The following is a 17,709-nucleotide window of genomic DNA, read 5'->3' as shown; positions in this document are numbered from 1 at the left end:
CAAAGGATTATTATGAGGATTCCTCCCCTTTTAGGCTTCCCTCCCCAAAGATATCTATTACAAAACTTGAGCTGTTGTAGGCACCCTCTGGCAGAACATGGAATATAAATCAAAGGAACAACTCGGGGATTTCCTGTGCCTGTTCCTATCTCCCAACGTATGAAGGTGCCTGGGCCCCGATGAAGTTCCATGCTTGGATAGTAAGTTTGCTATTTGTATAAGAGCACTGGACTGGACACCCTGATTTTGTTGTTTATTCATTTAGTCGCTTCCGACTCTTTGTGACTTCATGGACCAGCCCACGCCAGAGCTTCCTGTCGGTCGTCAACACCCCCAGCTCCCCCATGGACGAATCCGTCACCTCTAGAATATCATCCATCCACCTTGCCCTTGGTCGGCCTCTCTTCCTTTTGCCCTCCACTCTCCCTAGCATCAGCATCTTCTCCAGGGTGTCCTGTCTTCTCATTATGTGGCCAAAGTATTTCAGTTTTGCCTTTAATATTGTTCCCTCAAGTGAGCAGTCTGGCTTTATTTCCTGGAGGATGGACTGGTTTGATCTTCTTGCAGTCCAAGGCACTCTCAGAATTTTCCTCCAACACCACAGTTCCAAAGCATCGATCTTCCTTCTCTCAGCCTTCCTTATGGTCCAGCTCTCGCAGCCATATGGTACTACGGGGAACACCATTGCTTTAACTATGCGGACCTTTGTTGTCAGTGTGATGTCTCTGCTCTTAACTATTTTATCGAGATTGGTCATTGCTCTTCTCCCAAGGATTAAGCGTCTTCTGATTTCCTGACTGCAGTCAGCATCTGCAGTAATCTTCACACCTAGAGATACAAAGTCTTTCACTGCTTCTACATTTTCTCCCTCTATTTGCCAGTTATCAATCAAGCTGGTTGCCATAATCTTGGTTTTTTTGAGGTTTAGCTGCAAGCCAGCTTTTGCACTTTCTTCTTTCACCTTCATCATAAGGCTCCTCAGTTCCTCTTCGCTTTCAGCCATCAAAGTGGTATCATCTGCATATCTGAGATTGTTAATGTTTCCTCCAGCGATTTTAACTCCAGCCTTGGATTCCTCAAGCCCAGCATGTCGCATGATGTGTTCTGCGTACAAGTTGAATAGGTAGGGTGAGAGTATACAGCCCTGCCGTACTCCTTTCCCAATCTTAAACCAGTCCGTTGTTCCGTGGTCTGTTCTTACTGTTGCTACTTGGTCGTTATACAGATTCTTCAGGAGGCAGACAAGATGATTTGGTATCCCCATACCACTGAGAACTTGCCACAATTTGTTATGGTCCACACAGTCAAAGGCTTTAGAATAGTCAATAAAACAGAAATAGATGTTTTTCTGAAACTCCCTGGCTTTTTCCATTATCCAGCGGATATTGGCAATTTGGTCCCTAGTTCCTCTGCCTTTTCTAAACCCAGCTTGTACATCTGGCAATTCTCGCTCCATGAATTGGTGAAGTCTACCTTGCAGGATCTTGAGCATTACCTTACTGGCATGTGAAATGAGTGCCACTGTTCGATAGTTTGAACATTCTTTAGTGTTTCCCTTTTTTGGTATGGGGATATACGTTGATTTTTTCCAATCTGATGGCCATTCTTGTGTTTTCCAAATTTGCTGGCATATAGCATGGATTAGCTTGACAGCATCATCTTGCAAGGCATTTCTTCAGTCAGTGGACTGATTCTAAGTTGCGCTTCTATAGTGATTAAAGCCCAGCTCTTTCTCATAATCTTTTCATAAACTCCATGGCCAAGCCCTGACACTGAAATGTGGGTTGGGTGCCAGTTTGCACCAGCAAATCTAATTTTCACTTAGAATTATAATTTGTGATGGTCTCATATAGCCTGAATCTCAGAGTGCTGTGGGTTCTGTAACTTGACTGGACAATATTCCAGTCAAACCTCTTCCATCCTGATTCAATTATCTACCTAGGAGAAATGTATTTCAAGTTGGGATGTTTTAATCAGAGCTGTGAGGAACATATCTTGAAAACTTTTAGGAAAGTGATCTTTAAAATTGCATGCATTGGAAGGATTGCCAGTTAAAGTGCGCACAAACCTTCCTGCTTATTAGGAGTATGTTGAGTAGCTTAGCTCTTCTTCAACTTTGCCAAGAAGGATGTAGCCTTCTCCAGTTTAGACAGCCCCAGGAGAGGTTTTCCACGTAAGCATTTACCGATTTTTAAAAAAGTATTTTTATTCTGTGTGTGAAAAAAGGAAAGAAAAAGGAAAAAAAACTCTGCCTACTTAGGAAAGCAACTAGACTGGCAAATGAATTTTGTTTCAGTGCTGTTGACATATCAGTGTTCTGCACTGCACAAAGGCAGGGCAGGTTATAATGCACACATATCTGCAAGAATGTGCAGTGAGGCAGCACCCAGGAGAAATGCACTCAGCTTGAAGCACTGGCCTCCTGGAAAGAACATTCTGATGCTCCTTCCACTTTCACCTCCGGCAAGCAAGTTTTGTAGGTTTTTGTTTCTTTTTTAAAGAATATGTGATAAACTTGTTTTAGCAGAGCCAAAAAAGGAAACTGTCTCTCCCAAGCCTTTTTCACAAGTCTCCAAAGTTACTCTACTTTTAAATTTGTGAAAACTTTATTCTGGAACAAATTATGAGCATGTGCGCTGTTTTCTAAATCCTGCTGACAACTTTCCTTGTGGTTCTATAACACTGCCTTTCATTGCTTTTCAATAAACACTGGTTTTATTTGATTTTGCACTGCTTTCCAAATAGGTTTTGGCTTTTCTTTTTTTAATGCTGGGCACTTCATTTTTAACATATTACTACAGAGACTCCCATCCTTCTTTCTCAAGTGAATGTTGGGATCTGTAGTTTGATAAAGCACCTGAGAATTCTTAGAGCAACCTTCTTTAATCTCATACTGTATTGGGACTACAAGGATTCCCAGAAAACATGCTCAATTATGCAGTTTGGGAATTTGGGGAGTTACAGTCCCAAAGACATCTGCAGGGTACCAAGTGGAATAAAAAACAAAGAATTGGTCCACAAGTATAACTTCATATAATTAGCATAAAATTCGCCTGCAAATAACAATATTCCCTGTATGTCCTTTTGCCTGAATTTGAGGAATAATTACTCAAGTCACAATTATGGCTATGTTGGACCAGAGAGAAATAATGTGATTTACTGAAGGTAGCCAGTGTTTTGAAACAAGCATTTTACTCTGTTTATATGCTAATTTCAATTCAGAATTGCTCCAATACAAAGATGCATCCTTTTTTAAATTGACAGCTGAAAATAAAAACAAAATAAATAATTGCTGGCTGGGAAGGGCACAGTATGTGCCTAACTGAAGATAGGAATACAGAAAATAAATAAAAGGCAGTTTGTTTCCTGTAACTGAAGTGTTGCCAGCCTAACTCAACTGTCTAGTGTTGGGCAAACACAGAAAAAACTCTAATTTTCTTGGCTCAAAAAAGACTGTTAAAAGCATTTCCAGGCTGCCTTGCACACCAAGTTTGCTGCATCTCCTAAATCAGGTTTCTTCTTACAACTATAGACCTGAAAGAAACAATTGATAATGCTTTTTAAGAATTGTGTGAGACAGCAAAGGATTGATCCAGGAAAAAAAAAAGGCCTACAAGCATTCTGCTTTCATTTAACCAAAGTCCATTCAAGAATGAAAGACAGATGGTAAAAGAAAACTGAGCAAATCAAGGGGGTATCTGGATCAGCCTTTCTTTATCATGTTGTAATAAACTTTAAGTCTAGTTCTGATATCAGTGGTAGTTGGACAAATGAGCTGCACTGTGTTTTAAGATCATATAAACATTATCCTGAGATGCCTACTTCTATGACAGCTTATTCTTTTATTGTGGTAAACTCGTAAACTTTTTCTAGAAGTAAAAACTGAGGAACATTGCTGTATCTGCACCAGAATGCCTCTGTTACTGGGTTTTGTGTTGGCCTCATTCATACCCATGTTTTCTGTAATATTCATGTGTTTGTAAGAAACCTAAACTATGTATATAATTTTACTGCACTACCTATTTTAACTTTTATTTTTCTTAGACTGTTGTGTATATAACGCCATCTTTTTCATGCATCACAAAACACAATGTTGATTTTGGGCTGGATGAAATTACTCTTACAGTAAAAAAACACCCCAAAAAGATAAACATAAATATATTGTGTTGTTTTAATACCAGGTTAAATAATCTGATGGAGTTCAGCAATTTTAAGGCACTTGAATTACCCTGACTGGCTGAAAGCCTTGTTTAATAAGAGTAATGAAGAAGCCCAATTTTAATAAATATGCAGCATTTATATAGCACTTTTGAATATTCAAAACATTTCACTTACAGTATTTTATATTGTAATTGTTACAATATTCCTGTATGGCAGGAAAGCATTACTCCTATATTTCTGATGTGAGGCTGAGACCAAGTGTGGCTTGCCCAGCAGTGTTTAGCAAGTCCATGGCCACACCAAGATTTGAATTGATAACACTCCAGCTCACGTCCTTAGCCACTAATTTATACCATTTTTTCAATTTTAGTCTTTATTTGTGGATGCAGACTCTAATCCTCATACCCCCTGCATTAGTCCACCACTTGCCCTCTAGCCAGATAAAGTACTGACACAGTTTTTCTTCCCCCACCCTGATATTTATAAATTCAGAGCTGCTGCTTGTACATATCAAACTGGCTGACAGCATTTCAGATCTTGTGATGAATACTTCCATAACAGGCAGAAAAAAAAATTGATTCAGTCTTACAGGATGTTGGATGCCCCTCCTTGCTTAGCCAGGTAGTCATCATCCTACTCTTCTTCCACTGAAGACTCAAAGGTGGCAAGTGCCTAAGTATCATATGGAGATCTCCCAGGTGCCCACTGCAGAAGACAAGCCTGGTCAAGCTCAGAAATGTGTAAGACCAGGCAAGCTTTTCTGTGCTCAGAGAAGCAAAGAAAATGGCTTAAGATAGGGCACCAGTTCAGCCCTTCAATTAATACTGGGGGCTACGCACTCAAAACTGCTGAGACATAGAGAAGCTGAATTCTGATGAGTCCTTGCTTTGTTCACCTTTGACTCTGTAGTATATGAAGTATATGCTGGTCTTGCAGCAGTCCTGAGATTTATATTTCTTCTGACTCTATTAAATGAAAAGATACCAAACCAGTAGATGGCTGTCAGCTGCAACCTTCAGCTATGAGGGCAAACAGACATCTGGTGTCCTCTGCTGCAGTGTGCACTATCTGATTCTGCATGCATGCTGCCTTTAAATCAAGGTTTTGGCAAAGTTATAGCTGCAACAAGTGTGGCAATGGGATAGGCAAAAGGAGCCCTCCCAACATGAGTCAGTAAAGAAATCTTTGTGGTGTAATAGTGCTCCTTTTTTGAATAAGCTGAACATTCATGCACAGGGAGGAAGACGGTAGTTGACAGGCAAGGCAAGAGGTTGAAGGCAGCCAGGAGTGGGAGCGTGAGACCAAGTTATCCATGGGAGGAGAAAATGGGGCGGCTGATGTTGCTATTAGTTGTCATTGCTGAAAGCTCCCATCTGAAAAGACAACAGATTGGATTTATTTTATTTTATTTATTAAAAAGATTTGCATAGCCACCCTGGCTCACAAGCAATAGTAAAACAATAAAAACAGTAAAAAAAAAAATAGAAAAAACCAACAAAGTTGATCCTGGCATCCTCAAGGACATCCCCACCTATCCAGAAAAAAAACATCCCCACCTATCCAGAAAAAAACTTGAGAGCTTCACTGGGGTCCAGCCTCACCCTATCTCAAGGCTTGTGGGAAAAGCCAGAACTTCAAGGCTTTTTTGAAGGCTGGGAGAGTCCGGGCCTGCCTGATCTCAGGGGAAAGGATGTTCCAAAGGGCAGGGCCATAACTGAAAAAGCATGCTGCCTAGGTCTTACTAGATGGCAACATTTAAGGGAAGGGACCTGGAATGCACCCACCCTGTCAGACCTAGTGGAATGGGCAGATTTATTTATTTATTTATATTTCAAATTTATACCACCGCCCATCTCTCCTGAAAAGGGGACTCTGGGCAGTTGAAGCCCTCAGGGAGAGGCAGTCCCACAAATAACCTGCTCCTCTGCCATTCAGGGCTTTAAAAGTGAATCAGCTCCTTGAATTGCACCCAGAAAGAAACTGGAAGCCAGTGCAGCTCCCACAGCAGCAGGGTAACATGGGCAAACCATGGGGTGCCTAAAACTGCATGAGCTGCTACCTTCTGGACCAGTTTAACTTCTGGATGGTCTTTAAGGGCAGTCCCATGCAGAGCACGTTACACTACATCAGCTGGGATGTGACTAGAGTGTGAGTGCCATGAGCAAGGCCTCCCAGTCCAGGAAGAGGTGCAACTGGCTCACAAGATGAATCTGTGCAAAGGCTCCCCTAGCCACAGCTGCCACCTGCTCCTTGAGCAGGAGCCATGACTTAGGTACAAGCATAGTAAAGCAACAGGCAAGGTTTTCCAACTACCACTGAATGACGGAGAAATGGTAACACTAAAAACACCCCTGCTCAGTGCACAGAGAGCCTCTATAAACCATGATGGCAAAAAAATGATGAGATGTGTCAAGCTGCAAACCCCAACCTTTTGTTGGATGTAAGTATGTATATCAGCTATGGAATTTGTGTCATGAAGTCACAATGAAAGTCAGTTGCTCCCCTTCCCCATGGATGTCTGTGGTTCAAGTGGCAGAATATGTGCTTTACATGTTAAGTCTCAAGTTTGATCCCTGGAATTTCCAATGTAAAAAAAAGATGTTGAAGATTTCTGTCAGAAACTCTGGAGAGCCTGTCAGTGAGTACACAACACTAGGCTAAGGCAGCTACTTACATTGTTTAAGGCTCTGTGGTCAGAGATACTGAACATATCTCCATGAGGACAAATAGTTTACCTGATATCATGAGGGAGGCAAGACTGGTCCAGATTGTACTGGATCACTGCCAGCTTACACAGCGTTTTTAAGCTGGGACCTGAAGAAAGAATAATACATAGTATATGAGATGCAATAAAGAAAAACTAAATAATCTGCTACAGATAGCTTTTTCACTGAGACAAGGTCAGCTCTACCTCAGACATTTATTAGAACAAGAGGTTTGACCAAGAGAAAGTAGTAAATGAGGGATGACATGATGAAAAAATGTTCACGTACTGAAGTCTAAGATGTACAAGTCTGAGTGATCCATCAGGTCAAATTCATCTCCCATGCCTTCTTCTGGAGATGGGCTGTGGAAATCAAAAAGAATCTTGTCAATCACAAGATTGAAGACAGTTGTGTTGATTGTGAGAAAAAAAGTAAAAATCTATTTCAAGCTAATACTTTTATTAGGTCAACTAGAATCTTTAAATAATTGCAAGGTTCTGAATACCCAAGAAGTCTTCATCAGAACTGTTAAAAATCCAAAGGAAAAAAAGTAGGAGTAGGAAAAATGTACTGATCAAGCCACATCAAGTTACAGTATTAAATGTAGTACTGGAGAATCTCCAGACATAGAAAGGAGATCCTAGAAAGAATTACCTGGGCTTTAAATCCTGTCAATATATCTCATCCCTCAAAATGCCTTTATAACAGTTCTTTTGGGAAATTATGGCCTGCAGGCACTTGGAAGTTCTATATGTTTATAGTAACTGAGTACTAAAAGTTTGATAGTAACAGCTTTATTTATGGAACTCTGAAACCAACTATACCTGATCAAAATCTAATTATTTGACAAAATTGGCTTGTGAAATTGACTAGAGAATAGAAAATTCCCCAAGGGAAGAATGGGAGAGGGTGCCCCAATTTCTGCTCTCCCAAAGGATCAATAGGCAAGAATAAATACAGGAATGAATTAAGGATTTGACCTTCAGCACATTTAGACACACAGACAATGGGCTATAAAAATACCTAAATGTGAAACAGCCACTGGGACCTTCATTATTTTGCTTTTAGTTACCCATATAACATGGCCTTCCTAGCACTTCCTGCTTCTTCTGCAGGTCTGACATATCTGCCTCTTGCTCTTTTTCTAAACACAGTGCACAATCCTGGGGGAAAGGCAGCTGCTTCAAAATATTGCAGACAGATGGTATGTTGTGCTCCTGCATACTCTGAAGCACCTTTTGAAGACTGCATGGCCCTAGTAGATATTGCACCTTACTGTCTGCCATGTGCCTACTGTGCAACAACCACATTTTGGAAAACTATCAGCATCATGGTGCTCACTCACAGACAGACAGATCTTGCCCTGCAGAGCCTTTGTTCATAGCCTTTATTTCCACCATCTATATGTGAACTTTCCATTGATATCTCCTCTACTCTAGCTTTACAGATAGATTTTAATTCCTCTGTTCTTTGTCATTTTTAAAAAAATCTGTTCAATTGTGTCAGATTCTCGGAGACTACCTGGACAAGACCTGCAGTTTTCTTGGCAAGGTTTTTCAGAAGTGGTTTCCCACTGCCTGCTTCCTAGGGCTGAGAGAGTGTGACTGGCCCAAGGTCACCCAGCTGGCTTTGAGCCTAAGGCAGGACTAGTACTCACAGTCTCCTGGTTTCTAGCCTGATGCCTTAACCACTGCACCAAACTGGCTTTCTTATCACTAGACTTAATATCATGGTGAAAGCTTTGTCTTATTCATTTAGGAGTAATTATGTAATAATTTTTCATGATAGGTTTCTAAATGGACACAAAACAATGCCTAGAAAAAGCAAGGGCAGAGCATCCACCAACCATAGTTTAAGAAAGAAGCCTAAGCATGTCAGAAAAAAGAAATATATAACTTCATCTGTTTATAGAATCACTTACATAGTTACTTTGATTCCTCCAGCCTCTCTGCCACCCTAGCAAACAAACAAAGCTTTCTTCACTGCCCCCACAACAGGCAAGACCGGATGTTCTGGCACCATCTGGAGATTTCATTATCACAGAAGGTCGCAGAGACTCCTAGCAGGCTACCAACTTATAGGTCGGGGGGAGGGGAAGGAATCATATTAGATTACTCCCCAGCATCAGGGACATCTAATTTCTTCTCTGATGTTGAAAGAGTTAATTTATGTGTAGGAAAATTGTTTCTTAAAAATTCCCAAATCAGATCTAAAACAAGAGTCTTTAATATGTAAGGCACACTTTTTAATATGCAAGGCACACTTTTTAAATATATGTATTTTTAAGAGTTAAGCAATTAAGAAAACAGGATTTCAGGCAAAGAAAGCAGCCAGCTCTTTTTCTTGTTGCCTTGCACTAAGCTCAAGGTTCAGGAACAGCCAGACTGCATTAAATTATAGTTAATCAACTTTAAGGCTTTTAGGAAAAATACATAATTGATATTAAGTAACTGTATGGAAATGTATTTTGTGAAACTCTCCTTTAAAGCACTAATATTTGCACTTCTTATCCTATATATACCATATCTGGGAGGCTATCAACACCTTTGGAAAGGGATTATACCTTCAGACTTGAAAGAGGCTGTGGTGCATCCCCATCCCTAAAGAGTTTATCTTTGGATCCAACTGAGTTTAATAAGTCCCAACCTTCACTAAAAAGGTTGCTGAACCTGTGGTAGGGGTTCAGCCACAAAATGTCCTACAAAGTAGATTATCTAGACAATTTTCAATCTGGTTTCAGGCCTGAGCACAGGCCCAAGACAGCATTGGTTGCTCTAGTGGGGCTAGAGCATCCCTCCTGGTCAGCAGCCTTTGATATCATTGACCACAGTATCTTTCTAGATTGCCTGCAGCACATGTACAGGTCAGAAGCACTGTTTTAGAGTGGTTCTGCTCCTTTCCAGTGTGTGGTTCCAATTGGGTGGTACTGTTTTGTGGGATGCCATAGGGATTGGAGTCATCCATATACTGATACTCAATTATACATTGTCACCCCTGGCCTGATGTAGAGAGTAAGGAAGATGAACTTGAAGGAGATATGCAAGGTGCATTGCCAAGGTGACAAGGGGTAAAACACTGTGAGCCCAGAATATCCGGATAACTTTTGGAAGCAGCTCAGACAGACACCTCCCTAATTCACTGAACTATAAGAAACAGGAAGAAGTACAACACAATCAGACTTGCAAGAGTCTGTTATTATTGCCTGTCTCAATAAAGTTAGTTTTGATGTTCCTGTGGAGTTGATTTGTTGGTCTGGTCTACCTAGTGGGGCTGACACATGGTTAGAGTGTGCTGCAAGTCTGGATAAATGAAAACAATAAATAGCACTGCAGGTATCCTTTTTATAACCTTCAGTGTAACAACAACAATTACCTGATGAATAACATGTTTGCTTATAAAATCTGCTAGTCTCTGGTCAAGATGTCCAATTAGTACCCAGTGACTAGATTTGGCTCCTAAAACAATTTTTTTTTTTGTATATGGCATACCTATCTAATTTAAATCAAGGCATCGTGAAAAAGAAAAGTTTTTCTTGCTTTCATAAAAATAAAACACTTTCAAGCAGTGTATAATGTTGAACAAAAGCTAGCAAATTTACATTTTCACATTATATCTTGAAAGTAAAGAACAGGGAAACAATGGATAAGATAGATGGATGGGATCAAGAGCATCACTGGAATGTCCCTGCAGTTAACTGTGGGCTGTTGCCCAGGTCGGGTTGATATTAAAGATATTTGTCCACACAGGATTTAGTCTGACTCAATGGCACCTAACACCCTTGTTATGCCAAAGCAAGCATACTATTATTATTATTATTATTATTATTATTAGGCTGCTCAACTCCAATGGACGTGTTTAAATTTTTAAACAAAATTTTAAAGAAGATTGATAAAAATACAATTGACAATATAAGATGGCACCAACCTTTTTAGAACTTTGGGCACATGTGGATTTTGAGAAAGTGTTGTAGGAACTGGTCACAAAATAGTGGCTGTCTAGAAGTGGCATATTTCAAAATAGATTCTAAATAAAAAAATTAAATGAAGGCACAAGATACAAAATTGGTATCTCATCTATGCTTGCAAAGAAGAGAGAGGCCTCCTAGGCCGGTACTAGGTTCCATCAAACAGGTGAATGAAACCTAACGCAACACTACATCTCACACAGAGTAAGAAAAAGGGTTCACCTTATCTACTGCTGCCATCTCTCTTTTTTCCACCAACATATGGGCAACTGAAAAACAATCCTTATTTTCCTGTCTAGAGCCATGCTCTGCTGTATGGCTGTTCAGTTTCTGTCTTCCCTCTTCCCACACTGTTGCTCTTCTTCCACCTCAACCTAACTTTATATTTCATAAGCTAGTATCCTGAAGTGAAGGGAAGATTTCCTTTCGATAATATTAGCATTCAATAAAAGGAGATTGATGGTGTATATGAAAGGCCACAATGAACAGGATCTTTTCTGGAGAACAGAGAACGGGGGGAAAAAAATCTTCCATAGCCATATTCTTTCATTTATTAGCTCAAGTTTTTACAAGGAAACCAAATAAACTTTTGATGGCATATGTGTACCTATAGGCATTGCATTTGGGAACTGAGACTAAAACAACCCTGGATCATATTGATCTAAGCTATGCGAAATTTATTGCAGCATCTGACCTCTTGTTAGGAGATCAGATGTTAGGAGATTCTGCAGCTCAGTATAACATTGTCCAACATAATGAAGTTTGTTGAATAAAGTGGTCTTACAGTGTAAGAATTGATCATACCTATTATTTTTAGATAATCATTCCATGTATCACTGGATCTAATACTTTACATAGTATTGAATATGTCACTGGTAGTCTTTAACACCAGTGTACTACACATTTTTACTCTTTAGTTCTTGATTTTTAACAGTGTTTAAATACAAAATAGCACTCTGATGCCCAATACATTATAATCTTAACTTCTTCAGCAAACAGCAATATATATTGCTTAATGAATATTTTCATGTAAATCCAATAACATTAGAAAATATGCTCACATTTTAAGTTCTCCAGGGGCCCCTGGAACCAGTCTCAGAAGAAATAGATCCTACTATCATTCAGTCACCAACTCTTAATTAAAACAAGGCAGGATACAAGGAAGAAATAGGAGAGTCTATTGATGCATGAACAATACAGGCCCATGCTACAGAATGAATGTAAAAGAAAGCAATGAGGTGAATCGCAGGAGAGGTTTAAATAATTAGCAAACTAGTGGTGAATAAGAGAAAATTAAAGACATAAAGAGGAAAGAGTTTTACACAAAATCTTCCAACAGCAATTGAGCAATTGACTGGCTGGATGACTTTGGGCTAGTCACTCTCTCACAGCCCAACTCACCTCACAGGGTTGTTGTTGTGGGGAAAATAGGAGGAGGAAGGAGTATTAGATATGTTTGCTGCCTTGAGTTATTTATAAAAATAATAGATAAAAAAATCTAAAAACCCCCCATGACTTGAATTAAATTAGGGTGAGTGATTAAACAAGAACTTGAAGAAAGAGGGCAACAGAACATAAGTCAACTGTAGAAATAGCCTGCCTGCACTGATATTAGCACAGATTGGCAAATGATCTTTTGGACCACAAATGATATTACAGATTCTTTAAGCAATTTAGAAACTGCACTGCAGGACTGAAAGTTAACGTCTGAATTTAAGGTAGAGAAATGTTTACTTTAATAGAACTACTCAGTATTAGGTCTTGGATAAGAGATATGTATCCGTGGGAATTCTCATTATTTTACCAGAAAATGAAAGCACAGAAGCTTTAATTCATTCCTACCCTGAGAAGCAAGAACATAATAATACTAATGCATTTCCGATATCCCTATAGCTTCAGCTTTGACAAAGTTGATTACCTGTTGCAAAGGCCTGTCATTTATTTGTGCACAAGGAAAAACCTTTCAAATACTACCACAATTTTGAAGCTTCCCAGCCAGCATAATCTAATCTTACTTCATATCCACAAATCAGGAAACTGCAATGCATTTCTTATCTTTGTGAGGGGGAAAAAGGCAGTTTCTAGCATATTACAGACAAGTTTTCAGGGTTAAGAGATATTAGAGTTCAAGGCTAAAATGACTGCTGAAGAGCAAGACCAGGCCTTGTGGGTGAATGGCCCTCAGGAAGGGATATTTTAGGGCACCTATTCTTATCAGCCATACACTGAGGCAAGCTTCTCAATGGTTGTTCTGAATAATAGTTTGTGAGGCTAACAGCAAAGTATTTTATAGACAGTAAATGCAAGAATGCAACATTAATTGGAATTCAGGTTTTTGTTGTTACTGTATTGTCAACTATCATTCCTTTTTTTTTTGGCAAATTAACTTACAGCATTATAAAAATGGGAAAGATTTTGATCACATTCTGAACTCAATCACATTCAGAATTCAATCTGGAAGAATCTGCTAAACATGCCCTCTAATAATCCACATTTACCAATATCATTTGTACCTCAGCCATGTTTTTGCTGCTTAATATTCCATATACTGTAAAACTGATATCCTGAAAATGAAATTCCCATTATCTCTATGGAAACTTATCTTCTGTTTCAGAAGTGAATACATAATCCATTTCATAGGGACATGGTAAACCTTTACAGTGATGCTGGGCTTTTTCTTTTGCTGGCAAATGGGAAGATGGGAGCTAGAGATGCTTGGCTTCTCTAAATTTTTCCAGAGAGAAATCAAGTATGGTAAGGCTTCAGTAAAAGTTTCTGTACAAGTATAAACATATTTTTCAAGACTCATGGAAGTTATATTTAATAATGGGGACTGCAGGAGACACACAGATTTGTGTTAACTTTTTACTTTTGGACAACATGCTATACATCTCAGTTTTAAGCAGACTTCAAAATTATGAGTTCTATTTTGTTTTTGTTCTTTCATGAGAACCATGGGTTTATTGATCAGAGCAAGGTACAGAATAGAGAGTTGTGAGTTCAGTTATTTATTGCATCAAAAGAGCCATATACTAGATATACATTTATGTATCTACTTTTTTTTTTTATCAATTCAATTGTGTCCAATTTTCAGAGACTGCCTGGACAAGACCCTGCAATTTCTTGGCATGGTTTTTCAGAAGTGGCTTGCCATTGCCTCCTTCCTAGGGCTGAGAGAAACTGACTGGCCCAAGGACACCCAGATGGCCTTGTGCCTAAGGCAGGACTAGAACTCACAGTCTCCCAGTTTCTAGCCTGATACTTTAACCACTACACCAGACTGGCTCTCATATCTGTATGTGAATCACTCTAAATCTGACAAAACTTTCAAAGTGACTAGCAGAGCCACACAGAGAGTCAATCAAAGTGTTCAATTAATTAATATTAATAATGGATATTGATCACTGATTTTAACAATGGAAGCCACAATAGTTTCTTTAAATTAATTTACTTGCAATGGTTAAAATATTTTGACACAGAGATATACTAGTAGATCCTGCTGCATTTTGGATCTGTCCCTGCTGTAATCCAATAGAAAACACTGCAAAGTACTTTCCCCACCCTGAGATGAAGATAAGTTCCTAAAATCATTTTGCATTTTTGTTCCACTATTATTTCTGTTAAACACATCTTGAAAGTTTTTCTTCTGCCTTAAAATCTCTAAATTCTACAATATCTGATTATTCAGACTAACTGAACAAAAGAAATGTGTGGGCATACCAGGCTGCAAACTAGATGTGAAATGCAGGCTGTGTAAAAGAAGAAAAATAAGGGCTTCTTTAACTCTGAATAACACAGAGATAGTTTTTTCCCTATTTGCAGGCTACTGTTCCGTTTTTATAATGGATCTAAAGGCTAGCTGGCTGTCATTCTTCCATTAGTGTTCTAATCCTTACACTATGCTGAAATTTTATCTGTTGCTTTTGCTCTTGCCCCTCACTTCCTGGTGACCTGTCACTTTCAGGACAATACAATACACAGGAACCTCTTCTTTTACAACAACTTCCTGGAAAACATCTTATCAGTCTAGCCAGCTCCAGAGCCTACTTGATAGCTATTCAGAGGAAGTGAGCCCAGCTCTCCCTACCCCCTTCTTCTAAGCCACTTATCCTTCACTGCACGATAAACAGTCCTATCAAATCAACAAATGATATGGAAAATCGTAGCATGCAATGAAAAATGGGTTTATTGGTCAGAAACAGTCATATACATCTATATTCAGAAAAACAATAGTGGTAATCAAAATAAGCTCTTGAAACTATTATTCTATTATTCTATCTCTATATTATTCTAATATTCTATCTCTATCTCCTATCTATCTACTAGTATATCATCTATTCGCTTTTTCTAGGTATCTTATTTCCATCTCTTTGCTCTTCTTCTTCTTCATCATCATCATCTAACTATCATTAGTTTGTTAGGAAGCTGAAATACAGATTTGGAAGTTCATTCTTCTTGTTTATGACAATAATATACATACTTTAATGATCTAGTTCATGGAGTGATTATTTATGCAGAATCATATGAAGAAATAAATAATTTAAAGAAAAATCTATTTAATATAACTACATTTTACATGTGATTAGCCTTTGCTACACTGAAGATACGTCTTAAGAGTATACATGTAAATTAATATAACTGATACAATTAGTTGTTGCATTTATTACACAGATCTACTTCTCAGAAGCACTTCCTTTGTGAGAAACTTTTTTCAAGGTCTACAAATTTGCAGCAGCTCTTATCTAATTTAATACACTATTACTAATAATTAATAATATACTTTTGTTAATTACAGCAATGCACACACACTTAAATGTGAATCAGCATGCATGAAAAAGGTATACTAAGAGCTAATTGAGTCATATGTAGAAACTGTGCTTCAGGAATAGATATTTGACCAGATAACCTTCCAATTCTTTCTGTTCTTATGATTTAACAAGGTCTAAATAACATGTACAATCAATTTCACAAGAATAGTTATCAATGGATCATTCCATCAAATCAGATATCCTCCTTCCAACCCTGAATAGTAGAGTATGCCATAGAAGAGGAAGCAGGCATCCCAGGGCAATGATAAAGCAATTTAGTTTGTTAATTTCAGGTTTCTGAAAATCGGTTTTTATGAACATCTTGAACCTAGTGATGCTAAGCATTTGTACTAAAGACACTGATTTTTGTAGCTTATGAAACTTTTAGTCCTATGACTCCAGTTAGGTTACTGAGTAAGTGTGTAGTAGCAACATCGTTCTACTTAAAAACCAAAAACTCCAAAAAGCTTCATCATCTAAACTCTATATTCTCTTGCAGATGAGTCTTCAGGTAGTACCCCATGAAGAGAACTGCCCAAATCTACTTGTTTAGTGCCAGAAATCCTGCAGTCTCAGATGGTCCCAAATCATTCACTTGGTACCTGTCTGCTCCTTGTGACTGCAGTTCAAATTTTTTGATAGACTAGATGAGAGACAAGATAATGACTGTGTTTAGATGATCATTCGAAGCTTTATAAACCACAGGCAAACCCAGTGGACATACTGTCCCATTTCTTCCACTGCATAATCTGGTGTGAAGGCTCTTGGGGCTTGCCTAAAGCCAAAGTTCTCAAATATGAAATTCTACTGAAAGAACCCTTTCTCCATGATTCTCTCACTGAACTGTATCCATAGTTTTTATAAAATAATTAATATTTAACTTTATCTGTACTTTCCCCCCCCCCCTATTTCTCATCTTTTTTTTTCTTTTATAACTTTTTGAAAGACTGTAAATCTGTAGGCAGAGATTCCCCTCATTGTTTGGAGGTTAGTTGTCCTGGGAACATTTCTAGCAGAATGAAACAAAAATAAAACAAGAAGATTGGAAAAGTAATCAGGAAACTAACTTCGAAAACCAGGATATTATTGTGTTAACTGCTATTTAGCCAGAGTTCCTTAGTCTGGATATAATAAATATGAAAGACTTCATGTTGAGGTTAGAACACAAGAGAAAGAGAAAAGAAGAGTGCACAGCCACAGGACTTATTTCCAGTTTCATAAACCAGAGTCTACAAAGCCTGAAATGATTATCCAAACTAAGGCCTACATTTTGTACTGAATTTATTAGTGGACAGTTTTTTTCAGTTTCTTAAAAGTTTATTAAATTTAGCTTTCAGATGCTTAAGTCTTAGAGAACAAGTGATTTATGATTCCTTTTTGTTGCTTAAAATATTTCAAATTTCAAGCACACAGATTTTAAAAAAAATTAATTTCTAATCAAGGCAGCTTTTACACTGATCTCTTAGAATATATACTGCTCATGATCAGTAACTTTTATGCAAGGAAAATTTTGTTGCACTCACAAGTATTCTAGTTTTAAGCAGCTGGTAAGTATCTTGACCACTTCAGCTGACCTATGTCTTGCTGAAGTCACCACTAATAAATATCTCCTAACTCTAGTATTCTTCCTAGTTAGATGCTTCAATTAAATAAAACTTTGGTTATGAAGACAAAGGTAACTCTGTCTTTCAGTTAGGATTCCCTATTTTACAATCACTGTTACAGCCATGAAGCCTAAAGTGCTTTTTGATTGGGTTTTTCTAAATTGTTTACTGTACGATAGATGTGTATATAAGTCTACAAATCAGAAAACACCTGTCCATATTTTTCCTTTCAAACCTCAACGTTTTGTATTTTGTACATAATTATATTACATTATATTCATATAGTGTATATAATATATATGTCAAGTACTGTAATGACTGCTGCTGTCTTCAATAAGCTTAGCTTCCATTGCTTCTTGTCTTGGCATCCCTATATAAAATCTGAGGCGGGAGCAAAAAAGCAGGGAAACTTCCCTTTGCGACCCAATTATGTTTCCTAGACTAGATGGACTGCCAGATGTAAATGT

General features: G+C 38.3%; 2 protein-coding genes across 8 annotated transcripts in view; one reads left to right on the top strand and one right to left on the bottom strand.

Moving 5' to 3' along the window:
* LOC134496728 (cullin-9-like) overlaps positions 1–17,709 on the top strand; it is a 505,703-nt gene that overhangs the window by 361,457 nt on the left and 126,537 nt on the right. The gene's annotated exons all lie outside the window — the stretch shown is intronic.
* The window catches only part of KLHDC3 (kelch domain containing 3), a 358,937-nt gene that overhangs the window by 289,646 nt on the left and 51,582 nt on the right, over positions 1–17,709 (bottom strand). For 5 of the 6 annotated variants that reach the window (XM_063302570.1, XM_063302543.1, XM_063302536.1 and 2 more), the window contains exons 9-11: positions 7,155–7,228; positions 6,897–6,975; positions 4,156–5,534 (exon numbers count right to left, since the gene is read on the bottom strand). In XM_063302570.1, the coding sequence (XP_063158640.1) occupies positions 5,468–5,534; positions 6,897–6,975; positions 7,155–7,228 (220 nt within the window). In that variant the 3' untranslated portion in view covers positions 4,156–5,467. Of the gene's footprint in view, positions 1–4,155; positions 5,535–6,896; positions 6,976–7,154; positions 7,229–17,709 lie in introns of those variants that run through there. The other variant, XR_010067900.1, reaches the window with a different exon arrangement.

Source organism: Candoia aspera, chromosome 1 (assembly GCF_035149785.1).
Source record: "Candoia aspera isolate rCanAsp1 chromosome 1, rCanAsp1.hap2, whole genome shotgun sequence".
NCBI lineage: Eukaryota > Metazoa > Chordata > Lepidosauria > Squamata > Boidae > Candoia > Candoia aspera.
This window is presented reverse-complemented; position numbering and strand designations above follow the sequence as displayed.